We start from the raw sequence: 23045 nt of genomic DNA, 5'->3' as shown, positions 1-23045 counted from the left end.
AAAAAGGTGAGTGGTGTGTTGAGGTATCTGTGGAACAAAAAACGTTATCCATGGAGGCCAAGAAGGGAATGTATATGAGTATAGTGGTACCAACACTCTTATATGGGTGTGAAGCATGGGTTGTAAATGCTGCAGCAAGGAGGCAGCTGGAGGCAGTGGAGATGTCCTAAGGGCAATGTGTGGTGTAAATATTTTACAGACAATTTGTAGTGTGGAAATTAGGAGGGGGTGTGGAGTTACCAAAAGTATCAGCCAGAGGGCTGAAGAGGGGTTGTCAAGGTGGTTTGGACATATAGAGAGAATGAAACAAAGCAGAATGACTTGGAGAGCATATGAATCTGTAGAGGAAGGAAGGCAGAGTAGTGGTTGTCCTCGAAAAGGTTGGAGGGAAGGGGTAATGGAGGTTTTTTTGGGTGAGGGGCTTGGACTTCCAGCAAGCGTATGTGAGCGTGTTAGACAGGAGTGAATGGAGACGAATGGTTTTTGGGACCTGATGAGCTGTTGGAGTGTGAACAGGGTAATATTTTGTGAAGGGATTCAGGGGAAACTGGTTAGCCAGACTTGAGTCTTGGAAATGGGAAGTACAATGCCTGCACTTTAATGGAGGAGTTTGGGATATTGGCAGTTTGGAGGGACATCGAAGCTGTCTTATATGAGTGCCTCTGCAAAGACAGTGATTATGTATGAGTGATGGTGAATGTGTTGAATGATGATGAAAGTTTTTTCTTTCTTTTTGGGTCACCCTGCCACAGTGGGAAATGGCTGACATGTTAAAAAAAATCTAAATAAATGAAAAAGAAGCCTATGCTGGATATGTACCTGCACAAGTTCAGGAGTGCTGTAGAATGCTCAGCTTGTATGGCATATCGATTTATTATCCAGTGATGAGTAATTTGATGAAAGAATCATAAAAAACAATACCCTCTCCTCTTCCTCTTGCTATCTTTCTTCTCCTTTTTCATCCCCACACAGCCCTCCTACTTGCATCATAAAGAGTTGCCATTTACCAAGTGGATTGGGAACCAGGCCTCAGTTAATAGGACTAAAAGCTCCACTGAGGAGTGATTCACCATATAAAGAAGACCCACATTGAGCCAATATGTGAATAACCCAATAATTTTGGGGAATCAAATTCAAAATGGGAATTGACACAGTTACTTTTTGCTGATGATACTGTGCTTATGGGAGATTCTAAAGAAAAATTGCAAAGGTTAGTGGACGAGTTTGGGAATGTGTGTAAAGGTAGAAAGTTGAAAGTGAACATAGAAAAGAGTAAGGTGATGAGGGTGTCAAATGATTTAGATAAAGAAAAAATGGATATCAAACTGGGGAGGAGGAGTATGGAAGAAGTGAATGTTTTCAGATACTTGGGAGTTGACGTGTCGGCGGATGGATTTATGAAGGATGAGGTTAACCATAGAATTGATGAGGGAAAAAAGGTGAGTGGTGCGTTGAGGTATATGTGGAGTCAAAAAACGTTATCTATGGAGGCAAAGAAGGGAATGTATGAAAGTATAGTAGTACCAACACTCTTATATGGGTGTGAAGCTTGGGTGGTAAATGCAGCAGCGAGGAGACGGTTGGAGGCAGTGGAGATGTCCTGTTTAAGGGCAATGTGTGGTGTAAATATTATGCAGAAAATTTGGAGTGTGGAAATTAGGAAAAGGTGTGGAGTTAATAAAAGTATTAGTCAGAGGGCAGAAGAGGGGTTGTTGAGGTGGTTTGGTCATTTAGAGAGAATGGATCAAAGTAGAATGACATGGAAAGCATATAAATCTATAGGGGAAGGAAGGCGGGGTAGGGGTCGTCCTCGAAAGGGTTGGAGAGAGGGGGTAAAGGAGGTTTTGTGGGCAAGGGGCTGGGACTTCCAGCAAGCGTGCGTGAGCGTGTTAGATAGGAGTGAATGGAGACGAATGGTACTTGGGACCTGACGATCTGTTGGAGTTTGAGCAGGGTAATATTTAGTGAAGGGATTCAGGGAAACCGGTTATTTTCATATAGTCGGACTTGAGTCCTGGAAATGGGAAGTACAATGCCTGCACTTTAAAGGAGGGGTTTGGGATATTGGCAGTTTGGAGGGATATGTTGTGTATCTTTATATGTGTATGCTTCTAAACTGTTGTATTCTGGGCACCTCTGCAAAAACAGTGATAATGTGCGAGTGTGGTGAAAGTGTTGAATGATGATGAAAGTATTTTCTTTTTGGGGATTTTCTTTCTTTTTTGGGTCACCCTGCCTCGGTGGGAGACGGCCGACTTGTTGAAAAAAATATATATATATATATATATATATATATATATATATATATATATATATATATATATATATATATATATATATATATATATATATATATATATATATATATAATATATATATATATAAATATATATAAATATATAAACTACCAATGACTACCATGATTTATCAAAAGTATAATACAGTATTTTAACCTGAGTTTCTTTGACTTGCATATTTCAATTACAGTTATTCTTTTAAATTTTATGAACACCTTAATTAAAACCAAACATCTCACCTCTTCTTTGCTTTCAGCATCATTCCAGGATGGGATTTATGTGCTCTCAAAATGTTGGAGAGATCAGCTTCATATCGAGAAAAATTTCCTGCTGTTGCAGTGGGACAATTATCATACAAGTTGTACATGTTGAGACCCTCATTATAGATAATGTCCGATGCTTTACTAACCTGCCAACACATGTTTTATTGATTATTACCTTTTATGGCTAGAATAATTAAATACTTAATACTGTTCATACTAAAGTATGAACATAAATATACAGATGAAAAGTAATGGTGAGATATCAAGAAATAAAGATTTCTACCACAAGACAAGTTTTTTTAAATTATGCAAAATTAAATTATGCACATGTCTTAATATTTCAAGTTTGAAATAAATTCATTAAATCGTTTTAGTTTATCTGATAAAACTAATAGTTACCCTTACCAAGAATACCTTGAATAAACTAAGTCTATAAACCAGTATTTTAATGCAAACAGTTTATAAGTGTTTTCACTTACAGCTTGAGTACACAAAGGCCAGTATGTCTTATAGAAGTTGCATGCATCTTTTGAAGGACGTCCCCCCTTGCAGCAATGTGTCACAAGGCGCATCCACAAACTAAAAAACAAAAAAAAAATACATACACACTTCTTACTGCTCTAAATTTACCTATAAATTCAAAACTGAATACTGTTCACCACCCATGCCCTTCTCAAAATAGCACAAAATAAGGCCTTTTATGATTAAATCATTACAGTACTCTTAGAGGAGAATCTTTTCATAAGCAACAGCAAACAGAGTATATCAGTTTATGCTCTGTCTCTAACCCCTGCACTAACACCATGTAAAAGAAAAAAAATACTTACTCATCACCAAAGAGACCATGGTAGTATCCGAAGAAGATGATGGAATCATCGTTGAGCTTATAACTGGATAGCCCATTGCCAATAGCATACCCTTGAAGATTTATGCTGAAATCTTCTTGACCCTGTAGTACCCGTACAGCCAGAGTTGGTACGTACACACCAGCATAAGATTCTCCAGTGATGAAGAATTCATTCTTGCGATACTCGGGAAACTTTTCATAGTACAGAAATTCAAATAAATATTTAAAAGGTTAAAACATCTTTTGTATACAAACCTGTACAAATTACTATATAACCATTTCAAGCAGTTTATTGCTTTTCAAAATAGTTTTGCACTCAACATTGGTAAAGCAGCTCATATGTTGTCCCCCATTATCGCAACACTATTTAACAATTCTGTTACCCCAATCCTCAAAGGAGGTGATCCTACAGAACTAAATAACTACAGACCAATATCTAACTTGCCTCTGCTATCTAAAATCTTCAAAAAAATAATACATAAACAAATCTACTCCTACCTCCTATCCCATAATATACTGAACCCCTGCCAATTTGGGTTTAGGCTGAAAAAAAAGCATGAATGATGCAATTATTCAGATGCTTGAATTACTATACACAGTAACTGAAAAAAATTAATATCCTACGGAAAGCATTTGATACGGTAAACCACAATATCTGGCACCCAAAACTAAAGCATTATGGGGTCAGAGGACACTCTCTCAATTACCTAAAATCTTATCTTAGTGGTAGACAATAGTATGTGTACACAAATGGCATGACCTCCAATACTCAGCCTGTAGTTGCTGGAGTGCCACAGGGAAGTGTCCTAGGTCCTCTACTCTTTCGTATTTATATCAATGACCTCCCAAATGCATCGTGACTCCTTAAACCAGTTCTATTCGCAGATGACACCACTTACATCTTCTCCCACCCAAACCTGGCTATACTTAGTGAGGCGGCCTTCTGCCAAACTAGCAGTTAGATTGTTTACATGTAGGCCTGCAGTACCACGGGTACATCATCAAACCCAATGTTGGGACTGCTGAGCCAGCCTTAGCAGTATTCACCAGACCACCTTATGGTATACATCTACTGGTAGTAGAGAGTATTCACCTGACCATCTTACGGTGTATATCTACTGGCCTTAGAAGGAGTGTGTCTACAACAGCTCACTGAGTCTGACGGCCTCAGTTACCTGACGGCCTCATTCAGTGTACTCACATCATAGTGTGTTCTGCACTACTCACTGAGAGTAAAGACCTCATACATAGTGAGTTTAGCATGGCTTCACTGCTTGACTTTGCTGGTAACGTCTCCGGCTGACAACGAAAGTTTCCTGCTGGGAACGTGGACTTAGTTTCCTGATGGCAGTGACTGGACTTAGTTTGCTGGTGGCAACGATTGGACTTTGTTCCTGATGGCATCGAATAGCTTAGTTTCCTGTTGACTACGACTGGACAGTTTCCTGATGGCAGCGACTGGACTTAGTCGGCTGGCCCCATGACGGTGTTAATATCGGACACTGTAGGGTGTCATGTGGACACGGTGTGTTATAACGTGGAGATAAGGGTGTCGTGTAGACACAGTAGCAAAAGTGTGTAGATTTACATGGAGATAAGGGTGTCTTGTGGACACGGTAGCGAAAGTGTGTAGATTTACATGGAGACAAGGGTGTCATGTGGACACGGTAGCGAAAGTGTGTAGATGTGCACGGAGACAAGGGTGTCATGTGGACACTGTAGAGGTTTGAAGATTTACACTGAGCCAAGGGTGTCATGTGGACACAGTTGAGATGGTGTGTTATAACGCTGAGAAAGGTGTCGTGTGACACTGTTACAATGGTGTCGTGTGTCATAGTTGACAAGGGTGTTTGTGATATTGTACTCAATTATGTGTCAGTTGTGACATGGGTGATATTGTAGTAATGTGATGTCAGTAATGGATAGTCATGTTTGTGATATGGTGCTTTGTAATGTGACAATTCTAGTCATGTATCTGATATTGTAATGTGATAATGAAACCAAAGAATACACTTTTATGTTGTCTTTTATAATGCTCTTATTTTATAATTTACTAGTAAAGATTAAAAATATTATGCCTATTTTTGTACTCCTGGACAAATACTCTTATTACAGTTTGGATGATGGGCTAAGAATAATATCGTAATTAACAGGCTAGTTCAAGCTTTAATCATCCAGATTGTAATATTGTAATACAGTACTTAGTAACACCGTAAGGAGTGAGCTACATAAAATTTCAAACTGGATGTCAATCAACAAACTTACTCTCAATATAGACAAAACCTACTTCATGCTTTTTAGAAATGAGAGCTTTAAATATCCAGCTAAACATATTGATAAACGGTTGACCCATTATAAGACGCACTGAGGGCAAATTTCTAGGTCTCCACCTTGACTGTAATCTTAAATTTCAGACCCGCATCCAGCAATAGATATCCTTTCCAAGATATGATACTATGTGCCCCAAAGGACACTCCTTACTTTATATCACTCTCTAATACAATAGGCATCCTTTCCAAGATATGATACTATGTGCCCCAAAGGACACTCCTTACTTTATATCACTCTCTAATACAGTGGTACCCCGAGTTTCAAACTTTCTTTGTTCCAGAAGGCTCTTCAAGTGAAGTTACCGAACGAATTTGTTCCCATAAGGAATAATGTAAATTAGATTTGTCCGTTTCAGACCCCTAAAAATACACTTACCGAAGCACTTACAATAATACACTTACATAATTGGTCAAGTTGAGAACTATTCAAAACTCAGGGTACCACTGTATGCCCTTACCTCATCTATGGTATTTGTGCTTGGAGATCTACCATGGCCAATCAGCTTAAACCTTTAATAACCAACAAAAGCGGCACTGCGGATGATTACAAACTCCAGCATCAGACAACACACCCCACCACTTTCACTTAATATATAAAATCTTCTTCTTTCAACAAACCAGCCATATCCCACCGAGGCAGGGTGACCCAAAAAGAAAAACAAAAGTTTCTCTTTTTAACTTTAGTAATATATACAGAAGGGGTTACTATCCCCTTGCTCCTGGCATTTTAGATGCCCCTTGTGACATGCATATACCTTCAATATACCTTTATACCTCTGAAGCTTCGAGGGTTTGACTACTCTCGGAGCCTGGCCATGGGCCAGGCTCGTCTGGTGCTTCCCTGGTCAACCAGGCTGTTGCTGCTGGAGGTCCGTTGCCCCACATATCCATCACAGCCTGGTTGATTTGGCACCTGGTGAAGATACTTATCCAGTTTCCTCTTGAAGGCTTCTACACTTGCTCCAGCCACGTTTCTGATATCTTCTGGCAAGATGTGAATAGTCTGGAACCCCAGATGTTGATACAGTGTACCCTTAATGTCCCCACCGCACCCCTGCTCCTCACTGGGTTTATTTTACACTTCCTCCCATATCTCTCACTCCAGTATGTTATGGCAGTGTGCAGATTTGGGACCAGGCCCTCGAGTACTTTCCAGGTATATATTATCATGTATCTCCCTCTCTCCTACACTCCAATGAGTACATGTTCAAGACTTGAAGGTGCTCCCAGTAATTTAGGTGTTTTACTGGCTCAATGTGAGCTGTAAATGATCTCTATATTTGTTCCAGCTCTGATATTTCTCCTGCTTTGAATGGGGCCATCAGCACTGAGCAATATTCTAAATGAAAGAGCACTAGCGATTTAAGAAGTGTCACCATCGGCATTACTGTATTTCCCTTTTTTTTGAAAGTTCTCAATACCCACCCCGTCATCTTCCTTAATGTTGTGATCTTTGTCATGTTCTTTCTTTCTTTCAACAAACTGGCCATATCCCACAGAAGCAGGATGGCCCAAAAAGTTCTCTTTTTAATTTTAGTAATGTATACAGGAGAAGGAGTTACTAGCCCCTTGCTCCCGGCATTTCAGTCGCCTCTTACGACACGCATGGCTTACAGAGGAAGAATTCTATTCCACTTCCCCATGGAGATAAGAGGAAATAAAGAAGAACAAGAACTAGTAAGAAAATAGAAGAAAACCCAGAGGGGTGTGTATATATATGCATGTACATGCATGTGTAGTGTGACCTAAGTGTAAGTAGAAGTAGCAAGACATACCTGAAATCTTGCACTTTTAAGAGATAGAAAAAAATAACACCAGTAATCCTATCATAATGTAAAACAATTACAGGCTTTCGTTTTACGTTCACTTAGCAGGACTGTAGTACCTCCCTGGGCGATCTGTCTACTAACCTACTACCTAGGAATTTACAAAATATGCACTTATTACTGTGCCTACTATATATACATAACATTAAACTCTAATGTCAACTCTTCCCTTAAACTTCTAGACAGCTTCATCAGAACACACAGGCATAACATGAGGCACAAAACACTTTTTGACATCCCTCATGTCCATCTCACAATATGCAAAAATGCAATGCACATGAAGGACCTAAAGATCTGGAACTCTTTGCCTGAAACAGCAAGAAGTCCCCTGCCCACAAATCAATTTGGGACTACACTCAAAAGTCGTATCTCTCAATAACAACCATACCCACACTATGCTAAACTCTAACCAAATTTAAAGCAACTCTCCCAAATATTTTATTAACTATTAGCTATTAAGTAATTATTACAAACTTAAAAATGTATGTTTGTATCATTAATTGTACTACCTCATATTAATAATAAACAATCTTAATTACAAATGTATGTTTGTACTGTATCATAAATTGTACTACCTCATAATAATAATAGAGTAAAATATTGAATATTTGTATTCTACCACTCTTCACCTGTCTAGACTTAAGTAGTCTATAAGTATTAGGCTAAGTCTGCCCAAAATGCCTTGGCATGATAGTGACTTTCTTTGTATCAATCAAATTATGAAATGTAAACACACATTGTAACCTTAGCAAAGAAATAAAATTTTATTTTAAAGCTCAAGAATTTTTGTGAGCTTTCTCTCTCTACTACTTTTTCAGATACAGCACCTTACATTATTAAAACTTGTATTAATCACTTGTTTCCATTTAATTTGTAACATATTATGTAACACTTTTACAACTAAAAAGTTATCCAACACTAACACTGCAAAAGAAAACTTACTTTGTTTGTGAAGAAGTCTTTAAGTGCGAGATAGTTTGAGAGCGAAGTCTCATTATCTCCAGTGACACAGTCATTGTTTGAGTCGTATGAGAACCCGACACAAGCAGGAGCTTCCAGGAATAACACATTAGCCACCTGACAAAACCAAAGCCATAATTAATTCTTGTATAAAACATTTCTCAACAAAAGATTTTTGTGATAAAATGAGTCTGCTGAGCAAAGCTTTATACTAACATTTTTATTTATCAAGTCATCAGAATAAAGACTTTGCAAACTGGCAGCAACATATGCCAGTCAATCTATATTACCTGCAGCCATACGTATCTTAGAGAGCACATACAAATAGTATAGTAGTTTGGCATTTTCCCAGTTGGAAAATACCAAACTACTTATTTTACTTATTCCTGATTTTTTTTTTTCGTTGTGTAAAAATCCTGCAAAACCTTTGGTACCATAAGATTTTATATTAATTTATCTATATTTAAACAGAATAGTTTTAAAACTATTTTGTAAATAAAAATTAATTCTAAAGAATGATATTTAAATGAGTTGTGCAATAATTGCATCAGTCAACTTACAGTGTTCCATGAATAAATATTTTCCTTCAATGTTTTTCCATCAGGATTAACAAGATATGGTCCAAGTTCAGCCAAGAGGCCTTCCATTGAAGAGCATCCAGGCCCACCATTCATCCAAAGCAACACAGGATCATCTGCAGGGTTGTGTGAAGACTCCACAAACCTGAAAACATTTTACCCATTCACATTCACAACTAATGCATTGTTCTACAAAGTATTTGAAGAAAAAACATCACAGATATAAAATATATTTATCTGAAAACACAATACTGTTTTTTAAATGTACTGGCTCAATTTTTTTAAAATTTATATATGTATACAGCAAGCGCCTCATATCCGCGGGTCTGGTTTTCTTGGTTTCAATTATCCATGGTTTACCGTGACCCGAAAATAACCCTTAATTTTGCTTAATAATGGCCACAAAGCACAAAAATAGTGAGGGTGGTAGTTCTTCAAAGCCTCAGAAAAGCTGTGAAGTGCTTCCCATCAGTGAAAGTGCTACTTCTTGACTTATGGTGTGTAATTTATTAATTAAACTTTCTCATAGGTATGTATGTAAATGAAAAACTAGTTATATATGTATAGGGTTCACTACCATCTGTAGTTTCGGTATCCACAGTAGGGCTTGGAACTTATCCCCCACAGTTACAGGGGGACTACTGTACATGCAAAAGTCCAATGCATCAAACATCAAAATACTGTAACTGTTAATAACTATAAACAAATAACCTGCACATAGGAGAGAGAGACTCAAAATGATGTTTTGGCTCAAGTCGGACAGAAATGTTGTCATAAGTTATTCTCTCCTACGTTAGGGTTATCTCTGTATTGTTCCAGTCATGGTATTGTGCCTTTTATTTTTTTTGTTGTGCTAATAACTGCATGAAGACTTACACAAGCTGACCATGTGGAGTGATAATTTAATGACAAAATTTAATGCTACATCAATAAGTGTCATGTTCAGAAGACCAATGGAAATGGAATAAAGTCAAACAGATCACATAGAGAATACAAGTGAACTTATTATATATGAAAATGACAGATTATAATTATACCATAAATGTTAGTGAAAATGCTAAAATTATTATTTAGAACTTGCACTAGACAAAAATGAAAATATGCAGTGAATCGAATCGAATCGAGGACGACGAGAGCTGTCGTAAGATGGGAAGGAAGAAGGATAAGGAAGGATGAAAATAACTGGAAAAGGATGGGGAGGAGGGGAAGAGGAGGAATCAAGGCAAGTGGCCCAACCACTTTGGGATATGTGGTACAAAAGTACTGGAGACGTAGATAGAGAGGCTTGACTGATGTCATTGCTTGGCTCACTAGGAGAGGATGGCGAAGGCAGTGGTAGGAGCTGGGAGTGTCAGAAGGCAGCAAGCAGGATGAGTTGGTTATGGTCTTAAACCGTTTATCAGTGCGGTAAATTGTTTTCGAGAGAGTTGTATCACACTTATGGGAGAGCTGTAGTAGTATTCGTTGGTTTGGAGTTGGTGGAGTATCTGGTTGTAGGTAGGGAATGGTCTTTCTTCACTTTGGTACGATACAGTGTTGTCTTGGAGATGTTGGATGAGTTCTAGGCGAGTCATGCTTGCAGGGTACAGCCTCGTGGTGTAGAATATGAGTCCTTTGTGTTTAACCCATGGTGTTCCAGGTAATCGACGTGAGCTAAGTAGAGAAGGCGGTGGTGGAGTAGAGGAAGGTGGTGTTGCTTCGTTTTCAACTTCAGTAGACAAATTAGAAGATGTTTCTGGTGGTAAGGCTTCTGATTGGTTGGATTCAGTGAGAGGTGGTGGCGGTGGAGGCTTCTCATTGGTCGTTGTTGGATTGACGTCACTAGTTGGTGGTGTTGATGGAACTTCTGCAGAAGAGTTGGCGATTAAGTTTTTGGTGAATTTGAGAATTTCTTCAGAAGGTGGAGATGCTGGAAATGTAAATGAAGGCATGTTATTTAATGCAAATAACTCGTTGATGGTAGAGTTAAATGATCCAGGTACAGCCATGTTTTGCATATGAGCGTATAGTAGACAGTAGTGAATCTTCGTTACGTCACATGTTGGAGGAGTGATGGTAGTGGTGGTGGTGGAGGTGGGCTGAGTAGATGCTTGAAGTAATTTTGTAGTATCTGCTTGTATTTTTGCAATTGCTGCATACGTTGGAGTGTTGCTAGTAGGTTTTTTCTTTCCTGCATCTTGTGTTTTCTTCATAATATCCTTTCTTGTAGGACATTTTGCTGCCAGTGTATGGTGATCATTACTCTTGCAGTTTAAGCACGCTGATTGTGTTGGAGCAGCAGCGGTGCAGGAACTGAAGGCGTGTCCCTCACTACCACATGTAGTGCAGAACTTCTTGTCTTTTACTGGACATGCTTTGGTGGTGTGATGGTATGAATAACAGTTCCAGCAATGTTGGATGTAGTGATATCTCTCTGCTTCAATGTAGGTAGGGCTGATGTAGTAGTAGTAGACAGCAAGACCTTTGTTCAGTGCAGTGGCAGCCATGTTCACGTCGGTGAAGGTGACCTTGATCATGGACGTTGCATTTGGGATTTTTGTAATGCTGTTAACAGTAGCCCAAGTATTTTGCGTCTCGATGGATGACTTGAGTTCAGCAGGTGTTTGAGACATCAGAATCTTGTCCAGTTTTTTTAGGAATACTGATTTCCTTGCCCTGAGGGCAGGAGATGACATAACAGTAAACCCTCGAGTAGTAAGAGTAGTGATGGCTTCTGTAGTGAGTAGCTTCTCTGCTTCAGCATCATCGTGACACACAACAATGAATGCTTCTTTCAGTGACAATATGGTGTTGAATTTTACTTCCAGTGCTCCCTGAACAACAGTTGCAAGAGCAATCTTCGTTGAATCATCAACGGTACCATTTCTTGGTTTGATCTTTACACGATTTGCGTAGTTCATCGTGTAAGTCAAGGTGATGACAACGCTGGTAAAGGTTCCCCTCCCCAACGGGGATCGTAGGGAGACAAAGTAAGGAGAGCTGCTATGACCTGCCTGGGCGAGAGTCAAGAGCAGAATGTTTTGATATGCAGCATGTGTCCACATCTAAAATAAATTAAGTTAAATAAATCTTTCTTTCTTTCAACACACCGGCCGTATCCCACCGAGGCGGGGTGGCCCAAAAGGAAAAACGAAAGTTTCTCCTTTTACATTTAGTAATATATACAGGAGAAGAGGTTACTAGCCCCTTGCTCCTGGCATTTTAGTCGCCTCTTACAACACGCATGGCTTACGGAGGAAGAATTCTGTTCCACTTCCCCATGGAGATAAGAGGAAATAAACAAGAATAAGAACTAGAAAGAAAATAGAAGAAAACCCAGAGGGGTGTGTATATATGTGCTTGTACATGTATGTGTAGTGTGACCTAAGTGTGAGTAGAAGTAGCAAGACGTACCTGAAATCTTGCATGTTCATGAGACAGAAAAAAGGACACCAGCAATCCTACCATCATGTAAAACAATTACAGGCTTTCGTTTTACACTCACTTGGCAGGACGGTAGTACCTCCCTGGGCGGTTGCTGTCTACCAACCTACTACCTATAAAGTTAAATAAATATATAAAAAATAAACACTCGGCTCATATGCTGAGGTCCAGGGGATGATTCCCGGTATGGCTGGAGACACTAGGATGTATTTCCTTAAGACACCTGTTGTCCAAAGTTCAACCATCAGTAAAAAGGGTGCCTGGGTATTAGTCGACTGGAGTGGGTTGCATCCTGGGGCAAACCTAACCTAATTTGGCCAAAATGCTCTGAATAACAAAATGCTCTCTCTATGGAGTAGTATATCATTGATGTCAGCTAGGCCTGTATACTTTGTACATGTACTTGTACAAATAAATTATTATTGTTATTATTATTAAGAAAGGAGACATTATATACCCAACCTCTGAAAGAGAACCTGAACTGGTGCAATAATTGAGGAATTAGAAGTGATGGTAAAAGCATCCTTCATTCATTAGATTAATAGAGTGGTTAACCTTTAACAAATAATTAGGGAATATTCTGATTAAATCAGTTTTTATCTAGGGGATATGTTATATACAGATTGGAGGGAGAGAGTATGGAGGAGGTAAATGTATTCAGATACTTGGGGGTGGATGTGTCAGCAGATGGGTCTATGAAAGCTAATGTGAATCATAGAACTGACTAGGGGAAAAAGGTGAGTGGTGCACTGAGGAGTCTGTGGGGACAAAGAACTTTATCCATGAAAGTAAAGAGGGGAATGTATTAGAGTATAGTTATACCAACGCTCTTGTATGGGCGTGAGGCATGGGCGGTGAATGTTGCAACAAGGAAAAGGCTTGAGGCAGTGGAGATGTCATGTCTGAGGGCAATGTATGGTGTGAATATAATGTAGAGAATCCGTACTTTGGAAATTAGGAGGAGGTGCGGGATTACCAAAACTATTATCCAGAGGGATGAGGAGGGGTTATCGAGATGGTTTGGACATGTAGAGAGGCTGGAACGAAATAGAATGACTTAGAGAGTGTGTAAATCTGTAGTGGAAGGAAGGTCGGGTAGGGGTCAGCCTAGGAAAGGTTGGAGGGAGGGTAAAGGAGGTTTTGTGTGCGAGGGGCTTGGATTTCCAGCAAGCGTGCATGAGTGTGTTAGATAGGAGCAAATGGAGACAAATGGTTTTTAATACTTGGCCTGCTGTTGGAGTGTGAGCAAGGTAACATTTATGAAGGGATTCAGGGAAACCGGCAGGCCGGACTTGAGTCCGGGAGATGAGAAGTACAGTATCTGCACTCTGAAGGAGGGGTGTTAATGTTTCAATTTTATAATTGTAGTAAAAGCACACCTCTGGCAAGACAGTGATGGAGTGAATGATGAAGAAGGTTTTTCTTTTTCGGGCCACCCTGCCTTGGTGGGGGACGGCCAGTGTGTTAAAAAAAAAATATACAATTCAAAATAAGAAAAATATTGATTCAAATACACTAGTGTACAATGTCTAAATAACTGAGAAATAAAAAATACATACCAATAGTGAAGGTTCTTTCCCTCGTCCCCAGATAAAAATCCACTGTAGTGACGGAAAGATATGTTGTGGTTGAGTCCTGGTAAATCTGTTATCTCATCAGCAACAGGGGCACCAACTGCACTAACAGTCAAATAGGCTACCACAACCAAAAGCCTAAACATCTTTACCACTGTAAAGGAAATTATAAAAATGATAAGGCAACTGAACACAATACATACGGTACATTACATATTACATACGTATTTACATGCCTGTCATGAAGTCAAGCATACTATATCATGAAATGGTCTTAAATGTTAAAATCAACGAAAATAGGGAAACAAATATTAAAACTGTCAGGTCAAGGGAATTTCAACTATCACATAATGGACTTTTTAAGAATACTAGGGTCATTAAATTATCATTAGTAAGTTTATTCACATAAAATTACACCATCTTTGAATAGAATTATGCCCAAAATAAAATATGCTTAATAAACCAAAAGCATGAACCTGAATTACAATAATAAAATTAATAAAATACATGTAGTTGTAGCTACAGTGAAAGTAAAGGTAGATGAGATACAAGGAAAATAGAAGCAGCAAGTAAAAGAGAGGTGAAGGTTTATAAACTAAAAGAGGAGGGAGTTAGGGTAAAATATAAACAACTATTGGAGGATAGATGAGCTAGTGAGAGTATAGGCAATGGGGTCAAAGATGTATGGGGCAAGTTTAAAAATGTAGTGTTAGTGTTTTCAGCAGAAGTTTGTGGTTACAGGAAAGTGGGTGAAGGAAGGAAGAAGAGCAATTGGTGGAATGATAATGTAAAGAGAGTAGTAAGAGAGAAAAAGTTAGCATATGAGAGATTTTTAAAAAATAGAAGTGATGCAAGGAGGGAAGAGTATATGGAGAGAAAAAGAGAGGTTAAGAGAGTGGTGAAGCAATGTAAAAAAAGAGCAAGTGAGAGAGTGGGTGAGATGTTATCAACAAATTTTGTTGAAAATAAGAAAAAGCTTTGGAGTGAGATCAACAAGTTGAGGAAGCCTAGAGAACAAATGGATGTGTCAGTTAAAAGTAGGAGAGGAGAGTTATTAAATGGAGAGTTAGAGGTATCTGGAAGATGGAGGGAATATTTTGAGGAATTGTTAAATGTTGATGAAGATAGGGAAGCTGTGATTTCATGTATAGGGCAAGGAGGAATAACATCTTGTAGGAATGAGGAAGAGCCAGTTGTGAGTGTGGGGGAAGTTCGTGAGGCAGTAGGTAAAATGAAAGGGGGTAAGGCAGCTGGGACTGATGGGATAAAGATAGAAATGTTAAAAGCAGGTGGGGATATAGTTTTGGAGTGGTTGGTGCCATTATTTAATAAATGTATGGAAGAGGGCAAGGTACCTAGGGATTGACAGAGAGCGTGCATAGTTCCTGTGTATAAAGGCAAAGGGGACAAAAGAGAGTGCGAAAATAATAGGGGAATAAGTCTGTTGAGTGTACCTGGTAAAGTGTATGGTAGAGTTATAATTGAAAGAATTAAGAGTAAGACGGAGAATAGGATAGCAGATGAACAAGGAGGCTTTAGGAAAGGTAGGGGGTGTGTGGACCAGGTGTTTACAGTGAAACATATAAGTGAACAGTATTTAGATAAGGTTAAAGAGGTCTTTGTGGCATTTATGGATTTGGAAAAGGCGTATGACAGGGTGGATAGGGGGGCAATGTGGCAGATGTTGCAAGTGTATGGTGTAGGAGGTAGGTTACTGAAAGCAGTGAAGAGTTTTTACGAGGATAGTGAGGCTCAAGTTAGAGTATGTAGGAAAGAGGGAAATTTTTTCCCAGTAAAAGTAGGCCTTAGACAAGGATGTGTGATGTCACCGTGGTTGTTTAATATATTTATAGATGGGGTTGTAAGAGAAGTAAATGCGAGGGTCTTGGCAAGAGGCGTGGAGTTAAAAGATAAAGAATCACACACAAAGTGGGAGTTGTCACAGCTGCTCTTTGCTGATGACACTGTGCTCTTGGGAGATTCTGAAGAGAAGTTGCAGAGATTGGTGGATGAATTTGGTAGGGTGTGCAAAAGAAGAAAATTAAAGGTGAATACAGGAAAGAGTAAGGTTATGAGGATAACAAAAAGATTAGGTGATGAAAGATTGAATATCAGATTGGAGGGAGAGAGTATGGAGGAGGTGAACGTATTCAGATATTTGGGAGTGGACGTGTCAGCGGATGGGTTTATGAAAGATGAGGTGAATCATAGAATTGATGAGGGAAAAAGAGTGAGTGGTGCACTTAGGAGTCTGTGGAGACAAAGAACTTTGTCCTTGGAGGCAAAGAGGGGAATGTATGAGAGTATAGTTTTACCAACGCTCTTATATGGGTGTGAAGCGTGGGTGATGAATGTTGCAGCGAGGAGAAGGCTGGAGGCAGTGGAGATGTCATGTCTGAGGGCAATGTGTGGTGTGAATATAATGCAGAGAATTCGTAGTTTGGAAGTTAGGAGGAGGTGCGGGATTACCAAAACTGTTGTCCAGAGGGCTGAGGAAGGGTTGTTGAGGTGGTTCGGACATGTAGAGAGAATGGAGCGAAACAGAATGACTTCAAGAGTGTATCAGTCTGTAGTGGAAGGAAGGCGGGGTAGGGGTCGGCCTAGGAAGGGTTGGAGGGAGGGGGTAAAGGAGGTTTTGTGTGCGAGGGGCTTGGACTTCCAGCAGGCATGCGTGAGCGTGTTTGATAGGAGTGAATGGAGACAAATGGTTTTTAATACTTGACGTGCTGTTGGAGTGTGAGCAAAGTAACATTTATGAAGGGATTCAGGGAAACCGGCAGGCCGGACTTGAGTCCTGGAGATGGGAAGTACAGTGCCTGCACTCTGAAGGAGGGGTGTTAATGTTGCAGTTTAAAAACTGTAGTGTAAAGCACCCTTCTGGCAAGACAGTGATGGAGTGAATGATGGTGAAAGTTTTTCTTTTTCGGGCCACCCTGCCTTGGTGGGAATCGGCCGGTGTGATAATAAAAATAAAAAAAAAAAAAAGTCTGTTGAGTATACCTGGTAAAGTGTATGGTAGAGTTGTTATTGAAAAAATTAAGAATAAGACGGAGAGTAGGATAACAGATGAACAAGGAGGGATTAGGAAAGGTAGGGGGTGTGTAGAGCAAGTGTTTACAGTGAAACATATAGGTGAACAGTATTTAGATAAGGGTAAAGAGGTTTTGGTGGCATTTATGGATTTGGAAAAGGCATATGACAGGGTGGATAGGAGGGCAATGTGGCAGATGTTGCAGGTGTATGGTATAGGAGGTAGGTTACTGATAGCAGTGAAGAGTTTTTACGAGGATAGTGAGACTCAGGTTAGAGTATGTAGGAAAGAGGGAGATTATTTCCCAGTAAAAGTAGGCCTTAGACAAGGATGTGTGATGTCACCATGCTTGTTCAATATATTTATAGATGGGGTCTTGGCAAGAGGTGTGGAGTTAAAAGATAAAGAATCAAACACAAAGTGAGAGTTGTCACAGTTGCTTTTTGCTGATGATACTGTGCTTTTGGGAGATTCTGAAGAGAAGTTGCAGAGGTTGGTGGATGAATTTGGTAGAGTATGTAAAAGAAGAAAATTAAAAGTGAATACTATAGGAAAGAGTAAGGTTATGAGGATAACAAAAAGATTAGGTGATGAAAGATTGGATATCAGATTGGAGGGAGAGTGTGTGGAGGAAGTGAATGTATTCAGATATTTGGGAGTGGATGTGTCAGCAGATGGGTCTAAGAAAGATGAGGTGAATCATAGAACTGATGAGGGGAAAAGGGTGAGCAGTGCACTTAGGAGTCTGTGGAGACAAAGAACTTTGTCCTTTGAAGCAAAGAGGGGAATGTATGAGAGTATAGTTATACCAATGCTCTTATATGGGTGTGAAGCATGGGTTATGAATGTTGCACCGAGGAGAAGGCTGGAGGCAGTGGAGATGTCATGTCTGAGGGACATGTGTGGTGTGAATATAATGCAGAGAATTCACAGTTTGGAAGTTAGGAGAAGGTGTGGGATTGCCAAAACTGTTGTCCAGAGGGCTGAGGAAGGGTTGTTAAGGTGGTTCGGACATGTAGAGAGAATGGAACGAAACAGAATGACTTCGAGAGTGTATAAATCTGTAGTGGAGGGAAGGCGGGGTAGGGGTCAGCCTAGGAAAGGTTGGAGGGAGGGGGGAAAGGAGGTTTTGTGTGTAAAGGACTTGGACTTCCAGCAAGCATGTGTGAGCGTATTTGATAGAAGTGAATGGAGACAAGTGGTTTTTAATACTTGATGTGCTGTTGGAGTGTGAGCAAAGTAACATTTATGAAGGGATTCAGGGAAACCGGCAGGGCGGACTTGAGTAATGGAGATGGGAAGTACAGTGTCTGCACTATGAAGGAGGGGTGTTAATGTTGCAGTTTTATAAACTGTTGTGTAAAGCACCCCTCTGGGAAGACAGTGATGGAGTGAATGATTATGAAAGTTTTTCTTTTTCGGGCCACCCTGCCTTGGAGGGAATTGGCGGTGTGTTAATAAAAAAAAAAAAAAAAGTGTGAGCATTGAAGAGATAAAATATCAACCAAAGTTAACATTTATGTACAGCAGACCCCCGCTGTTCAGCGGCCATGACTTTCATGAAATTCGACTTTTGGCAAGTTTTTTCACCAAAATTTAGCTTCGTGGTTCGTGATTGGACTCATGATTCGGCAACCATCCAGTACATGTCTGCCCATCACCGCGCACACAAAGCCACTCTCCCGCACCATTCACACTTAGTGTGCCATTGTTTACCAGTGCATGACCATCACCCTGTGGGTTCATACAATACATTTCATAATAATCCATTGTTTTTTTGTGCTTGCAACTGCTAAATAAGTCACCATGGGCCCCAAGGAAAGCTAGTGCCAGCCCTTCGGTAAAGAAAGTGAGGAATACGATCAAATTCAAGAAGGAAATCATTGAAAAATATGAGAGAGGAGTGCATGTTACAGAACTTGCCAGGATGTATGGCAAACCCCATTCAATCATCACTTCGATCATGGCGAAGGGAAAGGGAATATAGTGTGCTGTTGTTGCAAAAGGGGTAGATATGCTGACAAAAAAGAGATCGTAAACCCTCGAAGAAGTGGAAAGGGTATTGTTGGTGTGGATTACCCAAAAACAGTTAGCAGGAGATAGTATTATGCAATCGATAATATGTAAAAAGGCATAATGATCTCGTGAAGAAAATGCCTGCAACAAGTGGTGATGCTTGTGATTTTAAGGCCAGCAAAGGTTGGTTTGAGAGATTTAAGAAGCTCAGTGGCATACACAGTGTGGTAAGGCATGGTGAGCCTGCCAGTTCTGACAAAAAAAAAGTGGCTGAGTAGTTTGTACAGGAGTTTAAGGAGCATGCAAACACTGGAGAATTCAAACCCCAACAAGTGTTCAATTGTGATGAAACAGGCCTCTTTTGGAAGAAAATGCCAAACAGGACCTACATCACACAGGAGGAAACAGCACTCCCAGGACACAAGCCTATGAAAGACAGGCTACCTCTCATGTTTTGTAGTAATGCTAGTGGGGATTGCAAAGTGAAGCCTTTACTGGTGTATCACTCTGAAAATCCCAGAGTGTTCAAGAAAAACAGTGTTGCCAAGAGTAATTTGTGTGTGATGTGGAAGGCTAATAGTAAGGCATGGGTCACAAGGGAAATTTTCCTTGACTGGTTTAATGACGTGTTTGGCCCCAGTGTGAAGAAATACTGTACCTCCTAGAAAATAAATTGCCACTCAAGTGCCTTCTGGTAATGGACAATGCTCCTGCTCATCCTCCAGATTTGGAAGAGCAAATGGTGGAGGACTTTACTTTCATCACTGTGAAGTTCTTGCCCCATAATACAACTCCTCTCCTCCATCCCATGGACCAGCAGGTCATTTCAAACTTCAAAAAACTCTACACCAAAGCAGTGTTTCAAAAGTGCTTTGAAGTGACGTCAGACATTGAACTGACCCTAAGAGAGTTCTGGAAAGATCACTTCAATATCCTCACTTGCATACACCTTATAGGTAAGGCTTGGAAAGGAGTGACTTGCAAAACTTTAAATTCTGCTTGGAGAAAATTGTGGCCACAATGTGTACAAGAGAGGGATTTTGAAGGGTTTGGGGATGACCCTAAGGAGCCTATGCCAGTTGTGGAAAGTAATGTGTCACTGGGAATTCCATGGGGTTAGATGTGAGTTTCAATGATGTGGAAGAGTTGGTGGAGGACCATGATGAAAAGCTAACCGCTGCAGATCTGGAAAGCTTCATCTGCAACACCAACAGAAAACAGCTCAGGAAACTGCTGCAGAGGAGGAGGAGGAGGAGGAGGAAGAGAGATGGAGGAAGGTGCCTTCTTCAAAGATTAAGGACATTTGTGCAAAGTGGACTGAAGTGCAATTATTTATAGATGAACTTCACCATGACAAAGCTGTTGCAGGCCATATTGGCAACATGTACAATGACAGTGTTGTGTCCCACTTCAGAAAAATCTTAAAGAAACACCAGAAACAGAGCTCTCTGGACAGATATTTTGTGCAACAGGGGTCCAGTGACTCAAGTTGTTCCCAGTGTCATTAAAAAACAAAGTAGGAAAGTAACCCCAGATAAGGATTTGGTACCTGAAGTCTTTATGGAAGGTGATTCCCCTTCCAAACAATAGTGTACACCTTCCTCCTATCCCCTCCTCCCATCTTCCATCCACCCAGAAGTCTTCAGTAAAGGTAAGTGTAATGTTATCATCATTATATATATATATGTACTTGATTTCTCATTGTTTTCTGTACGTAAATCTTTATTTAATTTGAAAAAATAATTTTTTTTTTTTTAATATTTTTGGGTGTCTGGAACGGATTAATTTTTTTTTTTTCAACAAGTCAGCCATCTCCCAACGAGGCAGGGTGACCCAAAGAGAAAGAAAATTCCCAAAAAGAAAATACTTTCATCATCATTCAACACTTTCACCACACTCACACATAATCACTGTTTTTGCAGAGGTGCCCAGAATACAACAGTTTAGAAGTATATAAGTATAAAAATACACAATATATCTCTCCAAACTGCCAATATCTCAAACCCCTCCTTTAGAGTGCAGGCATTGTACTTCCCATTTCCAGGACTCAAGTCCGGTTATATAAAATAACCGGTTTCCCTGAATCCCTTCACTAAATATTACCCTGCTCACACCCCAACATATCCTCAGGTTCCAAATACCATTTATCTCTATTCACTCCTATCTAACACGCTCATGCACGCTTGCTGGAAGTCCAAACCCCATGCCCACAACACCTCCTTTACCCCCTCCCTCCAACCTTTTCGAGGACGACCCCTACCCTGCCTTCCTTCCCCTACAGATTTATACCGTCTCCATGTCATTCTACTTTGATCCATTCTCTCTAAATGACCAAACCACCTCAACAAACCCTCTTCTGCCCTCTGACTAATACTTTTATTAACTCCACACTTTCTCCTAATTTCCACACTCCGAATTTTCTGCATAATATTTACACCACACATTGCTCTTAGACAGGACATCTCCACTGCCTCCAACTGCCTCCTTGCTGCAGCATTTACAACCCAAGCTTCACACCCATATAAGAGTGTTGGTACTACTATACTTTCATACATTCCCTTCTTTGCTTCCATAGATAACATTTTTTGCCTCCACATATACCTCAATGCACCACTCACCTTTTTTCCTTCATCAATTCTATGATTAACCTCATCCTTCATATATCCATCCGCTGACACATCAACTCCCAAATATCTGATAACATTCACTTCTTCCATATTCCTCCTCCCCAATTTGATATCCAATTTTTCTTTATCTAAATAATTTGATACTCTCATCACCTTACTCTTTTCTATGTTCACTTTCAACTTTCTACCTTTACACACATTCCCAAATTCGTCCACTAACCTTTGCAATTTTTCTTTAGAATCTCCCATAAGCACAGTATCATCAGCAAAAAGTAACTGTCACTTCCCATTTTGTATTTAATTCCCCATAATTTAATCCCACCCCTCTCCCGAACACCCTAGCATTTACTTCTTTTACAACCCCATCTATAAATATATTAAACAACCATGGTGACATTACACATCCCTGTCTAAGACCTACTTTTACCGGGAAGTAGTCTCCCTCTTTTCTACACGCCCTAACCTGAGCCTCACTAATTTTATATCCATTATTTCTTATGGGGAAAATGGTTTCGCCATTCGGCAATTTCATCATTAGGCAGACTCTCCGGAACGGATTAATCACGAAACTCAGGGGTCCATTGTATATGAATGTTAAATACAAGAAATCATCTTTTATCAAATTCAGTGCTTGTGTCTCTTTTTAATACTTCCCATCAGCTATTACTACATAGTTGCAATACTGAATGCAAAACATGGCAGATATTCTGTCTGGCTAACTAGAGGCTCATAATACATGTACTACAGAGAGCAACAAAGGTTTAGAGCAGGTCGCTCCTGCCTGTCCCAGGTACTGGACCATAAACAAAATGCAGACGTAGTATACACAGACTTTGCGAAAGCCTTTGACAAGTGTGACTATAGTGCAATAGTGCACAATATGCGTGATAATGGAATAACAGGAAATGTTGGTAGATGGACCTATAACTTCCTAACAAATAGAACACAAAGAGTGATAATAAACAGAGTAAAGTCTGAGGCCACTACAGTGAAAAGCTCTTTTCCACAAGGCACAGTACGTGTACTTGCTCCCATCCTGTTCCTCATATCTGACATAGAAAGAGATGTAAGCTAAATAATTGTAAGCTGAATAATTGTATCTCGTAAATGTTTCTCATTATTGTATCTCATAAATGTCTAACCTGTGACCCAATCAAACTTTACTTTTTAATTACATTACCTAACAGAATACTCCATTCTACTGAATGTTCAGCAACACAGTAAATGACCATATGACCTGTCTTTGTAATACTCATTTGTGCTAAATTGTTAT

The 23045-nt window shown here is 39.8% G+C and overlaps 1 protein-coding gene across 9 annotated transcripts in view; it reads right to left on the bottom strand.

The window, feature by feature from the left end:
• The window catches only part of LOC128690140 (lysosomal protective protein), a 64655-nt gene that overhangs the window by 35879 nt on the left and 5731 nt on the right, over positions 1–23045 (bottom strand). For all 9 annotated transcript variants that reach the window (XM_070090594.1, XM_070090602.1, XM_070090593.1 and 6 more), the window contains exons 2-7: positions 14084–14252; positions 9084–9246; positions 8506–8640; positions 3388–3599; positions 3040–3139; positions 2537–2706 (exon numbers count right to left, since the gene is read on the bottom strand). In XM_070090594.1, coding sequence (XP_069946695.1) covers positions 2537–2706; positions 3040–3139; positions 3388–3599; positions 8506–8640; positions 9084–9246; positions 14084–14252 — 949 coding nt within the window. The remainder of the gene's footprint in view (positions 1–2536; positions 2707–3039; positions 3140–3387; positions 3600–8505; positions 8641–9083; positions 9247–14083; positions 14253–23045) is intronic.

The sequence above is a fragment of the Cherax quadricarinatus genome, chromosome 32, assembly GCF_038502225.1.
Source record: "Cherax quadricarinatus isolate ZL_2023a chromosome 32, ASM3850222v1, whole genome shotgun sequence".
NCBI classification, from domain to species: Eukaryota; Metazoa; Arthropoda; class Malacostraca; order Decapoda; family Parastacidae; genus Cherax; species Cherax quadricarinatus.
Note: the sequence above shows the minus strand (reverse complement) of the source record. Positions and strands in the feature narration are given on the sequence as shown.